At 34.1% G+C, this 20,489-nt stretch overlaps 1 protein-coding gene across 4 annotated transcripts in view; it reads left to right on the top strand.

Annotated features, from left to right (window-relative positions):
• Positions 1-20,489, top strand: part of GRM5 (glutamate metabotropic receptor 5) — a 613,509-nt gene that overhangs the window by 498,517 nt on the left and 94,503 nt on the right. For all 4 annotated transcript variants that reach the window (XM_031961904.1, XM_031961902.1, XM_031961903.1 and 1 more), the window contains 2 exons: positions 3,878-4,046; positions 9,984-10,110. In XM_031961904.1, the coding sequence (XP_031817764.1) occupies positions 3,878-4,046; positions 9,984-10,110 (296 nt within the window). The remainder of the gene's footprint in view (positions 1-3,877; positions 4,047-9,983; positions 10,111-20,489) is intronic.

Here is a 20,489-nt window from a genome sequence, read left to right as displayed (position 1 = left end):
TTTTAAAAAACAAATCGTTTAACACAATAGCTACAGAGAGAATACTAAACCAAACAAAGAATAAAGTTTATCAAATGATGAAATGGATAATTTTTATTTGCTTAATATGACAAGATTTTCCATGCCTAGAAGTGGGATCTTTGGATCAAACGATATAGACATCTTTTTTAGGATAATTCCACATAATTGGTTTTCTGAATTGTGCCCATCAGAATGTTACTATAGTCAAGATTATTATAAGCCTAACATTTTTAAGGAAATATCTGTGGTTTTTCCTCCTCACAATACCAATATAAGTTTATAAACATATTTGACATTGACTGGCTTCAGCATATAAACAAATGAATATTTTTTTTTATTTAATAGCCTTTTATTTACAGGTTATATGTATGAGCAACTTTACAGCATTAACAATTGCCAAACCTCTTGTTCCAATTTTTCACCTCTTACCCCCCACCCCCTCCCCCAGATGTCATGATGACCAGTAAATGTTAAATATATTAAAATATAAATTAGATACACAATAAGTATACATGACCAAACTGTTATTTTGCTGTACAAAAAGAATCAGACTCTGAAATATTGTACATAAACAAATGAATATTATTTGTATTTCTCCACTTCATTATCCTGGGATACCCTCATCAAACACTTTGAGGCCCATGAGCAAATGATTAAGATTCTTATTATAAAACTTAATTCTGGAAACATAGTTATAGAAACACAAACACAGAGAGAGGAAAACATAGAACATTTCTGTGCATCACATTCATTCTGAAAAAGAAAAAGACATAAAATAAGATAAAGAAAGAAGAGAAAATAAAGAAAGGAACAAAGATAATCATGACTTTTCACAAGTGTAAAGAGCTCATCAAAGGACACATTGTAATTTATAGAAATGCATCATTGACTGTTGCTAAAGATCTGAAAAACAAAGATATAATTCATTTAATAATATTGCTGTTTTGGGAAGAAAAAAAAGTCACCTAGTTTATTTCCCCTTAGTATTGAAAAGAGATATGTTTGTTAGTGTGTAGAACTCCTGATGTGGGTCCTCTCCTTTCCATATCTACCATTCTAGCCCTTATAAGAGTCTGCTTCTTTATAAAACAATGTAAACCCCAAAACTCTATATTTATTTTGTCATAAATATCTTACATTTGTTAAAAACTGATTTTCTTCATTAAGGATGTCTTTGAGATGATAAAATGTAACATGACTGATAAGGAACAAAGTATCATCCTACTTACAGCATATTCTCCTTACTATGTAACCCTAAAGACTAAATATCCTTACTATTATTAACATCTTTTGATTTTTAAAAACTTTTAACATGACATTATGATTGAGTCAATGATTGAAGTCAGAGAAGATGAAGGTAGAAAATCTCATTTTCTATGTGAGAGGGGAAAGAACCCTGAGGTAGAAAGAAAAGCACAATAGTTACCAATCAATCAGTCAGAAAGCATTTATCATGCACATGTTATGTGCTAAGCACTGTCAGACACTTGTAATATACATATAAAAATAAAACAGTTCATGGCCTCAAGTAGTTTATATATTTCTAGGAAAGACAGAATAGATATAACTGAGAATGTAGAAAATGTATACAAGGCACTCCCCTCCTAAAATGTCACCTATATTGTAAAACAATAAAGTGACATTTGGACTGCATTCATAGTTCTCTTGTATTCTTATTATAGCTGGCATTCCTAAATTTGAAGCCTCATAGAATTTTAGAGCTAGACAAGATTTCAGATGCCATTTGGTCTGATACACCAGACTAAGGAAAATTTTGTGATTTTCTATATTTTAGGGAAAATCATGGTGGAAGAATAGATTATAAGATCAAACAATTATAACAAATATGGAAATATGCTTAAAAGAATTATACATATTTAAACTATATTGGATTGCTTGCTGTTTTGGGGAGGGAGGAAGTAAGGGAAGGAGGAAGAAAATTTTGGAGCACAAAGTCTTACATAGATGAATATTGAAAACTATCTTTACATGTATTTGGGAAAATAAAATTCTACTGGGAAAAAAGAAAAATAAAAAAGTCAAGAAATTAGAATAAGGGACCTTATAGATCCCCTAATCCAACCTTTGATTTTATAAATAAGGAAATTGAGGACCAAAGAGATTAAATGCCTTATCTAAGATCATATAACTAATAAATGTCAGAGGTAAGTTTTGAACTCTGCTCCACATATGCCAAGTCTAATTCTCCTTTAATTTCATATTCTGCCTTGTTAATCTTTATCGCATTTGTAATGAGCTATTTCTTACCTAAGCTTTAACATTTAAATCTAAGCCTTAGAATTTAAGGCCCTGCATAAATGTGGATTAATATTCTGTAGATAAAACCGCAATAGTGTAGTAATAACATTTTCTATTTCCTAAAGGTTCATAGTTAGTAACTATAATAATTTAATGAAGCAGAATAAAACATTTGCTTAAAACAAAATAATAGAGAGAATAATTAATGTACTTTAAAAGATATATAATGCTTTATTGATACTCTTTTAATGTTCCTGTGATTTCCTAAAGAGTACTCCTTCATCCCTAGATTTATTCCTCATGATAAGAAAGATAAACTTCATCAAAGAATCTGTAGATATCCACACAAATCCATAGGAGAATTGATTTAGATGTTAAAGAGACACTAGAGGACATCTATTTCATTGCCTTTTGATGAGGAAATTGATGTACATTTAAGTGACTCTCACAAGGTTCCATATCTATGTAATAAGTGACAAAGGCAGGATTTGAACACAGCTCCTGTGACTCTAGAACCTGTGCTCTTTCAGTCATATAATACTACCTCTCCTTTTTTTTTATAGCCTTCAAGAAAAAAATGTTAATGTATTTGTTCACATATGGGAAGGGAAACAAGAAAATGAAAAGCATTTTCAATTTGCAAGGCCCTAATGATATTTATTTAGACAATTTGGAAAAATACCCAAACCATCCTCCTTTAAGCAATTCTGTTTTTATTCTCTATACTAAGAATTATAATTTTTTTAAAATTTTTGTATATTCCAAGGCTAGTCTGAAATAAGGAAAGATATGAATTATAGAATATTTTAAGATAGAAATAAAGTTGTCTTCTTTGATAAATCTCCAGATGAAGCACTATAACCTAATATAACACAGGACAATTTCCAAAGAGCTTTGAGATCCCTTTTCATCTTAGAGTTTTATAATATCAATGAGAAATAAGCAAAATAGAGATCATGGCAGGTAAAATAACTCATGGTCCATTGTTTTGTTTTCCCCCCATTATACCACATCTCCCTTCCAATACCAATCATATATGAGGATGTATAGAATTTTCTTTTTTCTTTTTCTTTTCTTTTTTTTTTTTTTTTTTTTTTTTGCTGAGGCAGTTGGGGTTAAGTGACTTGCTCAGGGTCACACATCTAGGAAGTGTTTAATGTCTGAGGTCTGATTTGAACTCAAGTCCTCCTGACTTCAGGGCTGGTGCTTTATCCTCTGTGCCACCTAGCTACCCCAATGTATAGAATTTTCAAGTACATATTAGTAAAGAGGAAAATAAATATCAGAGGATGGGGACTTAGAGAAAGATTTATCTAAATTTTCATACTTAGCAGGCAGAATATATAGAATCTGAAACCATGATATATTCTCTACGTAATGCTAGTTTTATGATTTTAGTTTCAGATATTAACCTAAAGTCGTCATGCAGTAATAAGACATGTCATATGTGAGATGCAAAAGTGAGGCTTGTCTAACCATCTAGAATGTTATATGAGCTGTTGCCAATTCCATAGTCATAGATGTGATAGCTGAGGAGCTAGTAAAATTGCTGCTTGTGCTTGGCTCTCAAGTGAATGGTCATTTTCTTCTTTCAAAGGTATGAAATCATGAATTTCAAGGAAATGGGAAACAACTATTTTGACTACATCAACGTGGGCAGCTGGGACAATGGTGAACTGAAAATGGATGATGATGAAGTCTGGCCCAAGAAGAGTGCCATTATTAGGTCGGTGTGCAGTGACCCATGCGAGAAAGGCCAGATCAAGGTAAATGGTGTTCCAAGTGGAATGATTTGCAATTGAACAATCTACTTCCTTAAATCTATTTATGTGTATGACAATTTCCAATTTTCTTATGATGTTAGAAGGTACAGAAAAGCAGGATTATTTCTTTTTATTCCTTTTTTAAACAGTCTACAATGCCTGGTGTCACATTCTACAAAAAAAATACTCTTCTCCCTCCAGCTATTTTTCTTTTTTTCCTCTTTTCCTTCTTTCTTCCTTCCTCCCTCCTTTCTTCTTCCCTTTCTTCTTTCTTTCTTTCTTTCCTCTCTCCCTCCTTTCCTTCCTTCTTTCCTTTCCCTCCTTCCTTCTTTCTCTCTTCCTCCCTGCCTTCCTTCTTTCCAATTTTTATCCCTCCCTCCCTTCCTTTCCTTCCTTCCTTCCTGCCTGCCTGCCTACTTTCCTGCCTTCTTTTCTTTCTTCTGTTCTTCTGTCTTTCCTTTCTTTTAGTATTATATTTGACTGACTGAATAATGTTAATATTGCCAGCATTTAAATAGTAATGTTTACAATAAATCATTCAGATATCTCATTTTATTCTTACAATAATCCTGAGAAACAGATGCTATTATTATCTCAATTTTATAGATGGGGTTATTGAAACAGATAAAGGTTCAATTATTTTCCCAGGGTCACAAAAGCAAAGTAAATGTTTGAGGCTGTATTTGAACTCAGCTTTTCCTGACTTCAGGTTCAACATTCTATTTACTCTGTCCCCTAGTTGCCAAGGAGAAAAATAGTTATTATTTCTAATCAACTTCAGTGAACTGCTATGAGAAAAACATAATCAGAGAGTAAATCAATCATATTTAGAAGCTATGATCAATCATTTTTCCAACGCACTTAACCTTTTACAATAAACAAACAATACAGTATGATGGAAAATATTCTGTTCTAGGAGTCAGGAAGGTTTAGTTTCAAATTCTACATTTGACAATATCTAATTGTGTGATGATGGATAAGTCTCTTATCATCTCTGAGTTTAAAGGACCTCTCTGATTTTATAAGATATAGACTATAAGATGGCTGGCAAATTGCCTTGGAGGAGAGAGTTCTCATACTGATAAAGTAACTGCTCATTGAGATATCTTAACAAGATTAACATTGTCAGAAATATAAAAGAAAAAAATCCAGAAGATACTCTGTTTTCTACCAAGGAACTCACTGACTAGCAATAGGATGTTAAAAACAATAATAAACATGGTACAACATGACACTATAAAATACATACAAAATACTATGGGAGTTCCCAAAAGATACTTCTGATTGAGAGAGCTAAAGGAGCATTTCAGAGAGTGAATAGCATTTGTGCCAAACTTTTAAGAATAAACAAGCTTCTTGAAGGTCAAAGATTAGAAAGAAGGAAGTCCAGGCAGAGGGAACAAGAGGAGAAAAAACAGTGATGATGAAAGTGAATCAAATGTTTGTGCAATGATGAGTAGGTCAGTAAGGTTAGAGAAAGTAGAGGAACTCTACTGATCAATTGTTCTTTATAAAGGTAAAGTCCTTCTGAGAGGAAGTTCACTTAATCTTGCTATGCATTTTCCTTCTTACCAAATTCCAAAGAAACTGACATTGTTCTTTAAGAATTATTATTTGATTAGTAATCCAACTGGGCTTTTTTTTTTTTTTTTTTTTTTTTTTTGTCATGGTCCTTTTGACAATCTTGTGGAATCTATGGATCCCTCCTTGGGATAATGCTTTCAAATGCTTAACAAAATGTATAGGATTGAAATGCAAACTAATTATACATATAATGATAAAAACTTTTTTTGCTGAGGCAATTGGGGTTAAGGGTTACACAGCTAGGAAGTGTTAACTGACTTCAGGGCTAGTGCTCTATCTACTACACCAACTAGATGCCCCTATAAAAATATTTTTTAATATTACCAGTTCCACGTTAAAAAAGAAAAAATTGAGTTAAGCCACAATCTTCCATCATTTAATTTAAATTACAATTATTCATTTTTGTTTAAGAAGAGTTGAGGCCATAACTGAAATCATGCTTTAAAGAAAATACCTTTTGTCTTTACTGCTGCCAGGATAGAATAGGTGACAGATGGATTGGGTACCCTGAAAAGAATAGAAATGCCTTTGAAAGGACTTACCATTACTTCATAAATTCAACATGAGTGTGAAAGTGTGGAATATGATTATTCCCCAGAGGAAAACAAACAAACAAAAAAAAAACTATTACACACACACATATATATATGGACAGATATAAATATATAAATATATACACACAGGTATATATAGGCATATATAAATACATTCACATACACACATCTGTTTCTATATGTCTTTATAGATATATAGATAAGAAATCCATTCCAATGAAGGAGAAGAGATGTCATCATCAATTTCAAAATAGATTGTAAGCTTCCAGTTGTTCTTGAGAAAGGGTGTGGACTAATTTTGATCAATTTTTTTCCCTGCTCAAGCTAATGAGACAATGCAAATTGAACAATAGGGGACCATTGGATTTCCAGAAAAGGAAGTAGCTGCCTTTGTTTTTCAGACCAGGATGAGACTCTGGGTGAAGGAACCCCTCATTATTGGAAATATCGCCATTCATATTGCTTCATTGACTATAATGGCTAAAATATTGTTTTTCTTTTTAAAAGTACTAATCATCCAGTACTGTTATCATTCAATTTTATTGAAGTTTTCCTGAACAAAAATTCTAAATTTCATCAGTTTAACTACTAAATAGGTAATGACATATGATAAGAAAATAGCAATGGAATAGGAAACAAGGACCTTGAGATCATCATAAAGGAAAACTAGTCTTGGGCTTTGGATGCCCAAAAGTCATCTTCTGTTCCCAGGAAAAATTTGTCTTAACTCATTTGAATGATTATCTCCATTCTACAATCATAAAAGGTTAAAAATGGAAAGAACCTCCCAACATAAATGGTGGAACTGGATGGGATCTTAGAATTATTTAGTCTTTATATAAGCAAAACCAAAGTGACCATCCCAAGGAATCTTAGCAAGTTTGGAGAAAAAACAACAGATTTTAATTATGTCATGAATTTGGTTATTAATACATTTACCATATTATATATGTATATATGTATGTATATATATATATATATATATATATACACACTATGTAATATACATACTGTTTGATTACTTCATATATTTGGTCTGTCTGGTTTTTGTGCATATAAAATAAGAACTAAAATAAGAATTTCAAAATAATTTTTTATTTTAGTTTCCACTTTTTGAATACATACTAGTACTTAGCAATATCCCAATGTATATGTAAATTTACATATATGTAGAAATAAATGTATAGTTCTGATTACATGGTCAAATATTTTAATAATTTTATTTGTTTATTAATTATTATGCTTTAAAAATGGAAGAGATAAGTTATTAATGATAGGCCCAGAAGCCTGATCTGGCTTTTCACAACAGATGAAAATAACTAACAGTTTCTAGAAGTATAGCTACTGGTGAAGAGGAAATGTATCACAGCACAATGCAATTGGCTTCCATTTAGGGCATTTTTGTAAGTTCTAATTTTGTTACCCAAGGTAGAAACCCTAGTTTCCTAATTCCTTTAGAATGATTGGGTTTTTTAATGATAGACAAGTTCATTTAAGACCATTCTTGCTATAGGTAAAATGAGCTTTCTGAATAAAATTTTTGAGGTCAGGGAAAGGACTAAATGTGTAATTTCATTGATATAAGGACTTCCTAAATAAAGGAATTCCCTCTACTAATAACATTATCTCTGCAATTTTTAATACTAATAACAGGCTTAGGACATGGAAAGTTTAAGTGGCTTGCTCAGGATTACTCACTCACTTATATGTCCCAAGTGAAATTTGAAGGTCTTCCTAAATACAAGGCTAGCTTCCTAGCCACTGTTCTAGGCTACTTCTCCATGAAGAGATTCCAAATTGGATGTTTGAAAACTACTTTCCCTTGAGTGAGTATAAAGTATATGTAACTTTTAGTTATACAAACCCCCCAAAAGGAGGAAAACTTAGAGTTTAATTACCCAAAATAATGAATGGTCCAATCAGTAATTTACTTTTGGACCTAAGATTTTTCAATAAAGCTTTTTGGAAGCACAAAAGTAGTTTGTCATAGCATGTAGAGTACTGGATTAAAATCAAGAAGATGGTTCAGATATTTCCTCTGACACTCATTAGTTAGGCAATGCATTTAGCTTCTGTTTACTTCAGGAGATGCCCCCTGCACATATTTACTAAATTGTAGATATTGTGTTGGTGCTAGGTTATGCAAATCACTTATGCAAATCAAATGTTCTTGATTTAGTGTTACATTTTTGCTAGTATTATTCATGATTTTCTTAAAATGTATTACATATACTATTTGAGAATGGAAAACATGTTGGAAATCAGAAGACCTATGAATCTTTTTTCCAGAAAAATGTTTGTTTTTAATGCATAAAATAAAATGTACACAATTACAAAGAAAACCAACTATATTGAAACATAGATATTAAGTAAATACGCTCATAGACTCCAAGTTATGAATACCTGTCTTAGGAAGGGAGGCAACTTAATAATGGTCATAAAAATAGTGCCCCAGATAATCCAAAGTGTTTAAGCAAAAAAGTATCAACATGCTTATATATAGGCAAATAAGCCAGCCTACGCTCTCCACCAAAGTCTTACTTCAAAGCTAAATCCTAGTCTAGAAGTTACCCTTGAGTCCTTGAAGGTTGGTTTCTAATTGGTTTCAAGAAGACCCAGAAGTTTATCTCCAGAAAGCTGGCCACCCACTAAATGTTTTGGCCATAACAACTCATAAAATCTTTCTACTAATCTCTGGATATCAGACTTCAGTGCACCAGCTCTGTATCACCATCTGTACCTATTAGACATTTCCATCTGGATATTGTGGTATTATCCCAAACTCAGCCTGTTTAAATAAAATTCATGATCTGTCTTTCCTCACAACCCTATTTTTGTCAAAGGCAACACCAACCTTTCAGTCACCCAGATTTGTAACTTTAGTGTCATCCTTGACTCCTCATTGCCCATTAGCTAACAGTTACCAAGTCTTGTCGTTTTTATCCTTACAACATTCAGTCCTTTCTTACTACTCTCAGAGTCACCATTTAGATCAGGTTCTTCTCATCTATCATCTGGATTTTTTCAGTATCTTTCCAATTGATCTCCCTGCTTCAAATCTCTTCCTACTCTATTCTTCCTCTTCACAGTTGCCAGAGTGATTTTTCCCTACACTGCAGAGATGACCACAGCATATCATTCCCCTACTTCATTAATTCTAAGAGTTCTATTTTTCCTCTGGGACATAAACCTTTAAAGTCCTATTTAATTGATCCAACTAGCCAACTTTTCAATCTGATGTTCCTGTCCTTTTCAATCCAGCCAAACTAGACTTCCCTCTGTTCCTCATACACAACACCACCCCCTCCCTAATCTTCATGCCTTTACATTGGATTTTCCTCAGTCCTGGTGGAAACTCTCTTCTGGACTTTATCTCCTAGAATCTCTTACTTTCTTTAAGACTCAGTTCAAACGTTTTATAACGTTTATAACGTTATAACAACTCATAAAACTTTTCCAATCTCCCTACCATCTAAGAAGAATCACTTTTTGGACTGTACCAAATATTTAGTTAGTGTTGATTCTGCATATGCTTAAAATGTGAATGTTGTCATATCTAACAGAATGTAAGATCCTTGAGAACAAGTACTATTTCATGTATATCCTTGGTACTAAACACAGTGTCTACTCTGAAATAAATGCTTGTTGTTGTTGATTGGTTCATTGAGGGTTTTGTGTTGCACAATAGCCAAGGAAATGCTATACCTATGGGTTTCAAATGCCTTTGGAGGTTTTAAAACACATTCATAGATACACAGATCAGTTGAGTAAATCTGATTATTCTATTAAATATTCATTTTAGGTGATCCGAAAGGGAGAAGTCAGCTGCTGTTGGACTTGTACTCCATGCAAAGAGAATGAGTTTGTTTTTGATGAATACACATGCAAGGCATGCCAGCTTGGCTCTTGGCCCACTGAAGATCTTACAGGTAAACAAATGGTGATGTCACAATATGCAAGATTGTCTTCCATATTAAATCAACAGGGAAATGCCATATGGCACAGACAGCAGTTGATTATATCAACAATGTATTTCAAATCATTTGGTTTTAAGAGGACAAAAAAATAAATACTTCTTGGTTTTGGAGAATGGCTGAATCTTGGAAAGCACATAAAAATGCTAGCTGCTTTTATTTTTATTCTTCTTATCAATCTCCTCTAGTTGACAGTATGCTTAGAGCTGGGATTAAAAATGCCAAATAATGTAATCCTTGCCTTCAAAGAGCCTATATTTTATTCAGGTTAAGCAAAATATTCCAATATGCCAACATAAGTATAGCTGGTTCTACTTTAACACAACATGTGCATTTCTAAAAATCCTATGTCTCTTCCTCTCAGCAGCTCAATTTTGACCTCCAAGGATGGTTTTCTCTTGAATGCATATTGAGTCAAAAAGTATCTATTAAGTAGCTTACCATTTTTTTTGTTAGTGAAGCTGATTTTTGCCCCCAATTCCTTATATCTGTGTTGCTTACAAAACAAGTAGCTAATTTACAAAATCCCATGGTTGATTAGTGGAAGTTGGGGAGGGGGGGGTGGAGACAAAATCTGAGTAGTTTAATCTCAGATAAAATCTGAAATCTTTGAAGAGTCCAGAGAGTCTAGGAAGATCTTCACCCCCACATGTTGCCCTACATCTCTGTTTGTTCTATCCTAAGCAATTTTGGCACAGTTCTACAGATTAAGTAATCCACACAAGTTCTCATGGATAGTCAGTGAGAGAGATAGGATTGAAACTCAAGTCCTCTTAACTCTAAATCTCCCGCTCTTTCCACTGCATCATACATTTTGGTGGAAGACCATATTTCTTCTCATTTGTACATTTCATGCATTAATATCAAGTACCTCTGATTAATCATTGTACCAAATGATGCTGCTATAAATTAGAACTGCTTTCTTTCTTCCTAGCACTCAATTCTACAATGTTGTATGTGATAGTATACTGTTTCAGAGATAACCATTTCTTCTGGTCATTTCTGACTTGGTTGGGGATAAAATTAAAGGTGTTTCCTTCTCCCCCCCTTCCCAAGCAGTCTCTTTTTGTCCATAATTCAACCTGGCTTAGAAAGAAAATCATTTTTCATTCATTTAATGAGAATTTATTAAATACATTTTATTCATTTAATAAGTGTTGACTAAATAAGTAGCTAAGAGACTCAGTTAAAAAAAAAAAACTCAGGATTTAGAATCAGGAAAACCTGAGTTCAAATTCTTCATTGAACACATTTTATCTGTGTGACCCTGGACACATCATTTAATTTCTCTTTTCCTTAATTTTCTCACCTATAAAATGGGAGTAATAATATCACCAATAAAATACTTTTTAAATTTTCAAGCACTATAAAAATGCTAGCTGCTTTTATTTTTATTCTTCTTATCAATCTCCTCTAGTTGACAGTATGCTTAGAGCTGGGATTAAAAATGCCAAATAATGTAATCCTTGCCTTCAAAGAGCCTATATTTTATTCAGGTTAAGCAAAATATTCCAATATGCCAACATAAGTATAGCTGGTTCTACTTTAACACAACATGTGCATTTCTAAAAATCACTGTGCTATGTAAAACCTTAAAATAAAACCACAGGGCTTATGAAAAAAAAAATGGAATTGGGGCACAACACTCAAAAACTTCATCAGTGACACACACACAAAAAAAAGATAGAAAAATGAGAAAAATAAAAATAGGTACCTAATAAAATGGTAGCAGATTTACATGTGTTAAAAAGTTTTAAAAAACACATAAATGAGTGACAGCATCAGAGGAGTCTAGCTGCTGTTCAAGCTATGGCCAGGTTCTCATGAAGTGAAAGAGCTGCCTACGTGGACTGCAGCTTCAGGAAGCAGGGCCATGGCTGGAGTGGGGAAGAAAGAGTGAAGTTTGTGGGCTCAGACTAGATCAGCCCTCCTTTGTTCCCAGCTCCCACTGCACATAAAGAGATGAAATCTGCTTATGAAAGTAGATTCAAAAGGGTTGCAGCCTGTGAGTTACTGTGAAGTGGTGTAGTTTTCTGTATTCTCATCTGTTTCTCAGGAACAAAAATCACACATAAACAAACTAAAAACTCTCCTTACACTTAAATGGTTCCCTAACATATCAATTGCACTGAATAAAATGTATATGTTGTTATTGCCGTGTATAATGATTTCTTGGTTCTGATCATTTCACTCAGCATCAGTTCATTTAAGTCTCTAGGCCTCTCTGAAATCATCCTGCTGGTCGTTTCTTACAGAACAATAATATTCCATAACTTTCATATACCATAACTTATTCAGCCATTCTCCAAGTGATGGACAAATTATAAACGAACTATAAGTCCACTGCCTACAAATGATTAAGTAAATTATGGTATGTTAATGTACCAGAATATTATGGTGCTGTAAAAACATAAATAAACAATTATATTAAAAATTAAATTTAAATAAACAAATGACCAATATGAAAAGGCAAACAGCAAAATGGCAATGATAAATACATCATCTACAACTTAATTGTTTATACTTAAAATGCTTTGAGATTTACAATATTCTTAATAGGCATCATCTCATTTGATAAAGTCTGTGATTTTTTTTTTTCTTCCAAGAGTAAAAGATAAAAGTAGCAGAATCTCAGATGAATTTGGAAAGGGACATTGAATAAGATGAACTTTTTTATTTATTTAACATCATTACTTTGCTCAGTTAATGGTTTTATTCTTATTTTTATATTTATTGTGGGTTTTGTTTTTGTTTATAAGTTTATAATACAAAAATAAAAACATAAAATACTATATGAAGACAAAATGAAAATTAAAGAAGCTTTAATATCATTTGGACTCTGGCCATCATTTCACAGATGAGGGTACTCTGACCCAGAGAGAGTGATTAAATAGACCAAAATCACAAATAATAATGGTTGACAAAATCTAAATTTGAACCAAATTGCTCTAAACTATAACTTATAATTCAATTCTTACCTCAAAGGGCAAATATATATATATGTGTGTGTGTGTGTGTGTGTGTGTGTGTATACACACACATATATACATACACATGTATATATTACATACATATATGTGTGTGTATTTGGATAATGTATATGTGTGTATGTCACTGATTGAGCATTTTGGATATGCAACACACCAAGGGATACAAAAATGAATATATTCTGCAGTCCCTCTCTCCAAGGGAGCAGCATCTCATAGCATGATTTCTCTAAGAAGATCAGAAGCTGAAGGATGATATAGTGGAAACAGTCTTTTGTAGTCTGACAGATATAACATTTTCCAATCACCAGAAGCACATGCTGAGTTCTAGAAGTATGTTTAGAATGATTCCCAGACCTTTGGATAACTGAAGAAATAATGACAGGTAGACTAAAACTGAGTAATTCTTTTAAGCATCTTAAACTTATAAGATCCTTCATTCCTTAAAGCAGATTTTTAACAATAGCTTTTTGTTTTCAAAATACATGCAAAGATCGTTTTCAACATTTACTTTTGCAAAACCTTGCAAAATTCTTCGCTCTCCCATCTCTCCCAATTCCCTCCTCTAGACAGCAAGTAATCCAATATAGTTTAAACATGAGCAATTCTTCTATACATAGTTCCACATTTATGATGTGAAGTAGATTTTTTTAATTACAAAGACATCACTATCTTAGTCCTTTGGGAATTCAAATGAGTATCAATTATAACAATGACTAGTATTTGTATAGTACTTTCAGGATTGGAAAGTACTGTATATGTACTATCCCATTTGAGTATTTATTAAATACTCACTTCATGTCCATTGAATTACCTTAAAAATGGTTTCTTAAGGATAGGAAAAACTTTGTCCTGGACATTCTTTTCTTTTCCTTCTATATGATTTTCCTTGATAATTACATTAACTCCCATGTTTCAGTTGTCATCTGATAACTTTGAAATCTGCTTATACAGGTTTAATCTCTGTCTTGATCTCCAGTCTCACATGCCCAAGTGGCTACTACATTTCTCAGTGTGGATGTCTTACAAAAAAAGACATCTGAAAGCCAACATAATGCTCAGCTTGCTAACTTCCTCCCAAAATTCTCTCTGTTTCCTAACTTCCCTGTTACTCTTGAGGGTGCTATCACCTTCTCAGGCAAATAGGCTCAAAATCACAGTATCTTACTGGTCCCATTGTATCCTGCTTACCATATCAATTCAGTGATCAGTCTTCTCATTTTACATTTTGTTACATCTCTTCTCTATGCCCCCTTTTTTTTCCCCATGGCCACCACCCTGGTGCGAGTCCATATCACCTCCCGCTGACTGCTCCCAAAGCCTGGTGGTTTTTAACCTATCTCAGTTCTCTTCCTCCACCATTCCATCCTCCACTCTGCTATCAAATTAACTTTCCTACAGTACACTTCTGATCATGTCACACACACTCCACCTCCATTCAATAAACTTCAGTGCCTTATGATTTAATTGTCTTCAAGGTCAAACATAAAATCTTCTGTTGGCTTCAGAGTCCTTCATAATCTGGCCTTTTCCAACTTTGCATTCTTATATCCTTCAATCCTCCAAATACTCTGGGATCCAGTGACACTGGCTTCCTTACTATTTTTTTCCCTGAGACACTTGGGGTTAAGTGACTTGCCCAGGGTCACATAGCTAGGAAGTGTTAAGTGTTTGAGTTCAAATTTGAACTCAGGTCCTCCTGACTTCAGGGCTGGTGCTTTATCCACTACACCAACTAGCTGCCCCTTCATTATTTCTTGCATGAGACTCTCCATTTTCCAACTTTATACATTCTCAAAAGCTATGCCCCATGTGTGGAGTACTTTCCATTCATCTCCACCTCCTAACACCCTCACTTTTCTTTATTTCTTAGCTAAACTCCCAGCTTCTACAAGAAGCCTTTCTCTGACCATTTTACTCATGGTACTTTTCTTTTAAGATTATCCACATTTTTCCTTTATATATCATGTACACATGTAGAACTGTTTTTGTGTTCCTCTCTGACTCTTATTAGATTTTGAGTGATTTAAGAACCAAGGATTATTGTCATGGTGGTACACTTAGTAGGAAGCTAGGAAGTAGAATAAATAGAAAGCTAGACTTTGAATCTAGCTCACACATTTACAATAGGTTTATGATCATGTGCAAGTTCCTTAATTTCTATCTCAATTTCCTCATCTGTGAAATGAGCTAGAGAAGGAATGGCAAAGCACTCCAGCATCTTTGTCAAGAAAACCCCAAAATGGCATCACAAAGAATAGGACAAAACTGAATTCAACAAATTAATTTTGTTAAATATTTCCCAATTTCACTTTAATCTGTTGTGGTCATTGGGAAGTGTTGTGGACAACAGTGAGTTTGACACTTGTGTAAAACAGAGAGGTTAAGTTGTTTGTCAGGTTCAACAACCACTATGTTTGGGAGGTAAGATTTGGCCCAAGATCTTTCTGCTTCAAGGCCTATTCTCTGACATCCACTGTGCCACAACTCCCTGTAGTATCTATTAAAATAAGATGAAAATGTGTGTTGGGGCTCCCAGGGGGGACAGTTAGATATAACACTGACCTGTCTCTGTGACACTGGGCAAGACACTATACCCTGTTTACCTCAGTTTCCCAATCTGTAAATTGAGCTAGAGAAGGCAATGACAAACCACTCTAGTAACTTTGCCAAGAAAACCACAAAAGAGGGTCACAAAAATTGTCAATGACTGAAACAACTCAATGCAAGAGTAAATTACCTTTTTTAGAAGTGTTTTCCTTTAGAATCCTAACACATTCCCCTGGCAGAGATCCATTCTACTTTCACAGAGTAGATGGGCACAATGATATCTCTCAGTTCAGTTTTTTTTTTCTTTTTTTCTTAAACAACAACAAAATTCATTTTAACTTTGCTGTAATATTTTAATGTGTGCTATTTTGTCACAGCACAGAGCTGTGAGCCATAAAACATATCAAGGAAAACTTTAGCCTGAAAAAATATTGAAGGTTACATGGTAACAATTGACCAATCCAATTGCAAAAGAACTTTAAAATGGTCTCTCTGGGAGACTTCATTTTGAGGAAGCTTGTATTCAATGTATCCCCCAGGATGAATTAGGGATACAATGTTTTCCCAATTAGAAGAGGGAACTAATTTGTTGGAGTTTATTATCCATTTCAAGACATCAAAATGTCTTGCCAGTCAAGTGATTTTCATCTTAATATAATTAATAGTGAGAAAAGATGTTTAGTAAATAAAGAACTGGTTCAAAAGATCTGAATTCAACTCCTTTCTCTACCATATACTAGTAATAGGACTTTTTAAAATGTGACAACCTATCAATAGCCCTACCTAGGAAACTGTCAAAGACCCACAGATTTTATCCTTTATTCTCAAAGAGGACTAAAGCCATCATCAGGATGATGTTTTGACTTGCAAGTGAATTGAATTCTGTGCTGTGCAAAGTCATCATTCTCATTCTCCTCCAGATTCATAAGAGTCGAGTGGAAAGACATGAGTCAAGACATCTGGCAATGGCCCAGAATGCAGTGGGAGACCTTGATCTTTTTAAGCCACTTCAGTTTGTCTGAGATAATACTCATTCAGTGAATAAAGGCTGGCAAGAGGGAAATGATGGCACAGTTTACCATCACACAAGAATCAATTTGGGAGGGGAAGACCCTCAGAATTTTTGGCCAAAATAGACGGAATTGATATTTACATTTAGTCTGAGTCATCAAAACCCAAACACTAAGCAAATGAGCCTTAGGGTAGGGTCTATTACTGACCACTCATTGAGAGGCAGAATGATTTGAATTTAAGGCATACTCAAATAGCTTCCTTTGAATCCCAGTAGGCTTTATCAAAGCCTAGCTTTACAGAGCTATATGTCAAGAAATCATAAATGAAAACTTCATGAGGCAAAAAGTTAATTATCCCAGTTTCCAGCCCCACCTCAAACCTCCCAAAAAACATGATAGAACAAATAACTAGAGGGGAAAATCTAGCCTCCAAATTCCAAATAACTTATGAAGTGTAAGTGATAAAAATTTTCATATTCCTTTGAACAGAACACCCACATGTAAAGGGATGTCTCCCCACATGGACAGGGAGAAGAAGAGGGGAAAGAAGCAGGAGGTTGAGCATGGAAATAGTAGTATTGCTTACCTGGAATTAGCCAACTAACTCCTAGGGGCAGTTACAACCCTTCACAGATTGTTGTTTATCCCTCTGGAAGAGTACCAATGACATCGGCAGGATGCTATCTTAACTTGCAAGTGAGCTAGATTTAATTGAAACAGGGTTATACTAAGTCATTAGCCTCTCTCCTCCCAGGCACTAAAGTCCATTTGTAAGACATAGGTCAGGGTAACAAAAATTATAAACTGCTGAAAAGGTGATTCTCTGCCTCGGTAGAAAAAGTCTTGCTATGTGGCAAAATGGATGGAGCCTTGGGCCTAGAGTCAGGAATACTGGAATTCAAATCTAACCTCAGTAGCTGTGTGACCTTTGGCAAGACACTCAATTGCTATATATCTCAGTTTCTACAACTGTAAATGGAGAAATATTTGTAGACTAGATAACATTTGTAAAAATGCTTAGGAGTGTGCCTGAAAGGTAAGTCTTTAATAAATACTAATTACCTTCCCCTTCTTACTTCCTATAAAGATGAACTTACAGCTACACTTAAAACATATTCAATATAATACTAAACTGATCTTTATAACAATAATTAAGTTACTTATTCAGCTATTTTCCTTCTATTTTGAGATATTCAAGGCAAGTCATTATCAAAGATTAAGATATTTTTCTCCTTGTTAGAGAGGAAAGGTATAAACATATACTTAGTTCCTAATATGTGCTAGGTACTGTATTTATAAATATTATTTCATTTGATCCTCATAACATCCCTATGAGGTAGATGTTATTATTATTTTATAGTTGTGGAAATTGAGTTAAATAAAGGTTAAGCAACTTGCTTAGAGTCATACAACTAATAAGTTTTGAGACTGGATTTCAATTCCAGTCTTTCTGACAGACCAGTCTGTCTGGTCTAACCAGACCTAGTATTTCATCCATTGCACTATCTAGCTACGTAAGTATTACATGGAAAGTGCTTTTCAAAGCAAAATACTTTATAAATATACTATGTCCTTTAATCCTCAGAGCACCTTTGTAAAGTAGTTATCATTGTGATCCCCGTATTTAGAAGTGAGAAAACTAAGAGTTTAAGGAACATCCTGGAGGGACACACAACTAATGAGACTCTGAGGCAATATTCTAACTTGGGCCTTCCTGAAATCATGTAAATCCACCAAGACACAGTTGTCTCTGTCTTTGAAAGAAATCATGAGTCCTAAAAAAGTAAAGAAAGAAAAAGGGATAAAGGAAGGAGGAGAGACAGGTCTGGAGTCAAGATTTCCAAGAAGGCTTCTCTGTTATGAAATTAAAGGTCCAGTGTAATAGGATTTCTTATGGTAAAGAACACTGTCCTGTGAGCAAAAATCTTAAGAAGGATTGAATTAAGGGGTGTATGTGATAGTGTATATGTGTATATGTGTGCATGTGTGTGCATGTAAGTGTGTGCATCTATATTGCATATATGTGTGTATGTGTGTACATTGTGTGTACATATATGTAGAGAATAGAGCAATGGGCATGGTATCAGAAAGTGTTGTCATTTATTAGTTGTGTCTAACTCTTCCTGACCCCATTTGGGATTTTCTTGAAAAAGATCCTGGAGAGGTTTGCCATTACCTGTTTCAGCTCATTTCACAGATGAAGAAACTGAGGCAAACAGGATTAAGTGACTTGCCCAGGGTCACACAACTAAGAAGTGTCTGAATGCAGATTTGAACTCAGAAAGAATCTTTCTAACTTTAGCCCTGACTCTAAACATTCTTCAAAATCTAGCTTCAGACACTTAGAAACTGTATGAGCCAGATTGTCAGTTTCCTCAACTATAAAATAGAGATAATAATAGTACCTACATTTCCTAGGTTTGCTCTAAGGATAAAATGAGGTAATAATTAGCACAGTGCCTGACACATAATATTATTATATAAATGATCATTCCCTTTCTTCTCCTTCCCTAGACAAAGCTAAATCTATGTTTAAATGCTTAGAAAACATTGTTCAAAGTATCATAGACACATAGATTCAGAAGTCAGTGTAACTCTAGAACCAATCTGTGGGTGAGGAACTTAAGACCTAAGCAGATAATGAACTTTACTCAAGATCACAAAGGTAGTAAGAATAATTTAATAATGCCTTAGAGATATTGTGGCTTCAAGTTTCAGAACACTGCAAGAAAATCACACAGATTATTTTTGGTTTCCTGTTGCATATAGAAGTTGTTACTATACTGTGATCTTTTAAGTATACAAGAGAATTATGTCTTTAAAAAATGTACTTACCTTAATTTAAAAAGTCTTTATTGCTTTATTTACTCCTCATTTGATCATCTGAGCCTTCAGCCATTAGTAATCTTTTTGCTGGCAGAGGGTAGTGTCTCAATATTAATGGCTAAAGACAAAGCAGGGCAGTGGTTTCTAAAGGTTAGAGTGGCTACGGCAATTTCTTAAAATAATGCAAGAATGAAGTTTGCCACATTGGTTCACTATTCTTTCACTCAAACACTTAGAGGGCATTATAGGTTTATTAATTGACCTAATTTCAATATTGTTGTATCTCAGAAAACAGGGAAGTCTGAGGAAAGGGACAGAGATGGGGAAATATGGCTGGTCCACAAAGCATTCAGAACATACAAAATATTTATTGATTAAGTTCTCTATATTACATGGACATGGTTAGTAATGCTCTAAAATAATTACCCTGATCACAGATCACCCCACCAGATATCCTAAGAATGGAAAAGTTTTAAATATTGTGAGAATTACTAAAATGTGACACAGACATAATATATGTGTATCTTAATTTTTTTTTAATGGCAAAACAAAAGTCCTTTCTACCCTGGACTCATATGACTGAAATCTGTAGCCCCTGTGAAGTCTAGAGAGCCAGTAGCTATGCACAATGGTATTCTCTCTGACTCACCTGTGGCTCTAAGGCTTTGCTCCAAAAGAGCAACTCCATCCCTTCCTTCCTGGTACATGTCTGCCAGGCAGATTTGTTGACAGCAGTCTTTCTCCAGAACCCACAGTGAGAGCACATCGCTCAAGGGTGGGCTCCTGTGAATGCTTCAGAGGTTTTCTTTTGCCTTCCTGGTTAGTTTGTCATGTCCCTACATCAGCTCATTATATAGCTCCTGCTTGAGGGCCTTTTGCTTAGCCCAGATTACCTATGGGATTTGGGCCTTCATTATGGTTTTTGCTTGTTATCTGACTTGAAACAGATTTCTAGATA

This window comes from Sarcophilus harrisii, chromosome 3 (genome assembly GCF_902635505.1).
Source record: "Sarcophilus harrisii chromosome 3, mSarHar1.11, whole genome shotgun sequence".
Classification (NCBI taxonomy): Eukaryota; Metazoa; Chordata; class Mammalia; order Dasyuromorphia; family Dasyuridae; genus Sarcophilus; species Sarcophilus harrisii.
Note: the sequence above shows the minus strand (reverse complement) of the source record. Positions and strands in the feature narration are given on the sequence as shown.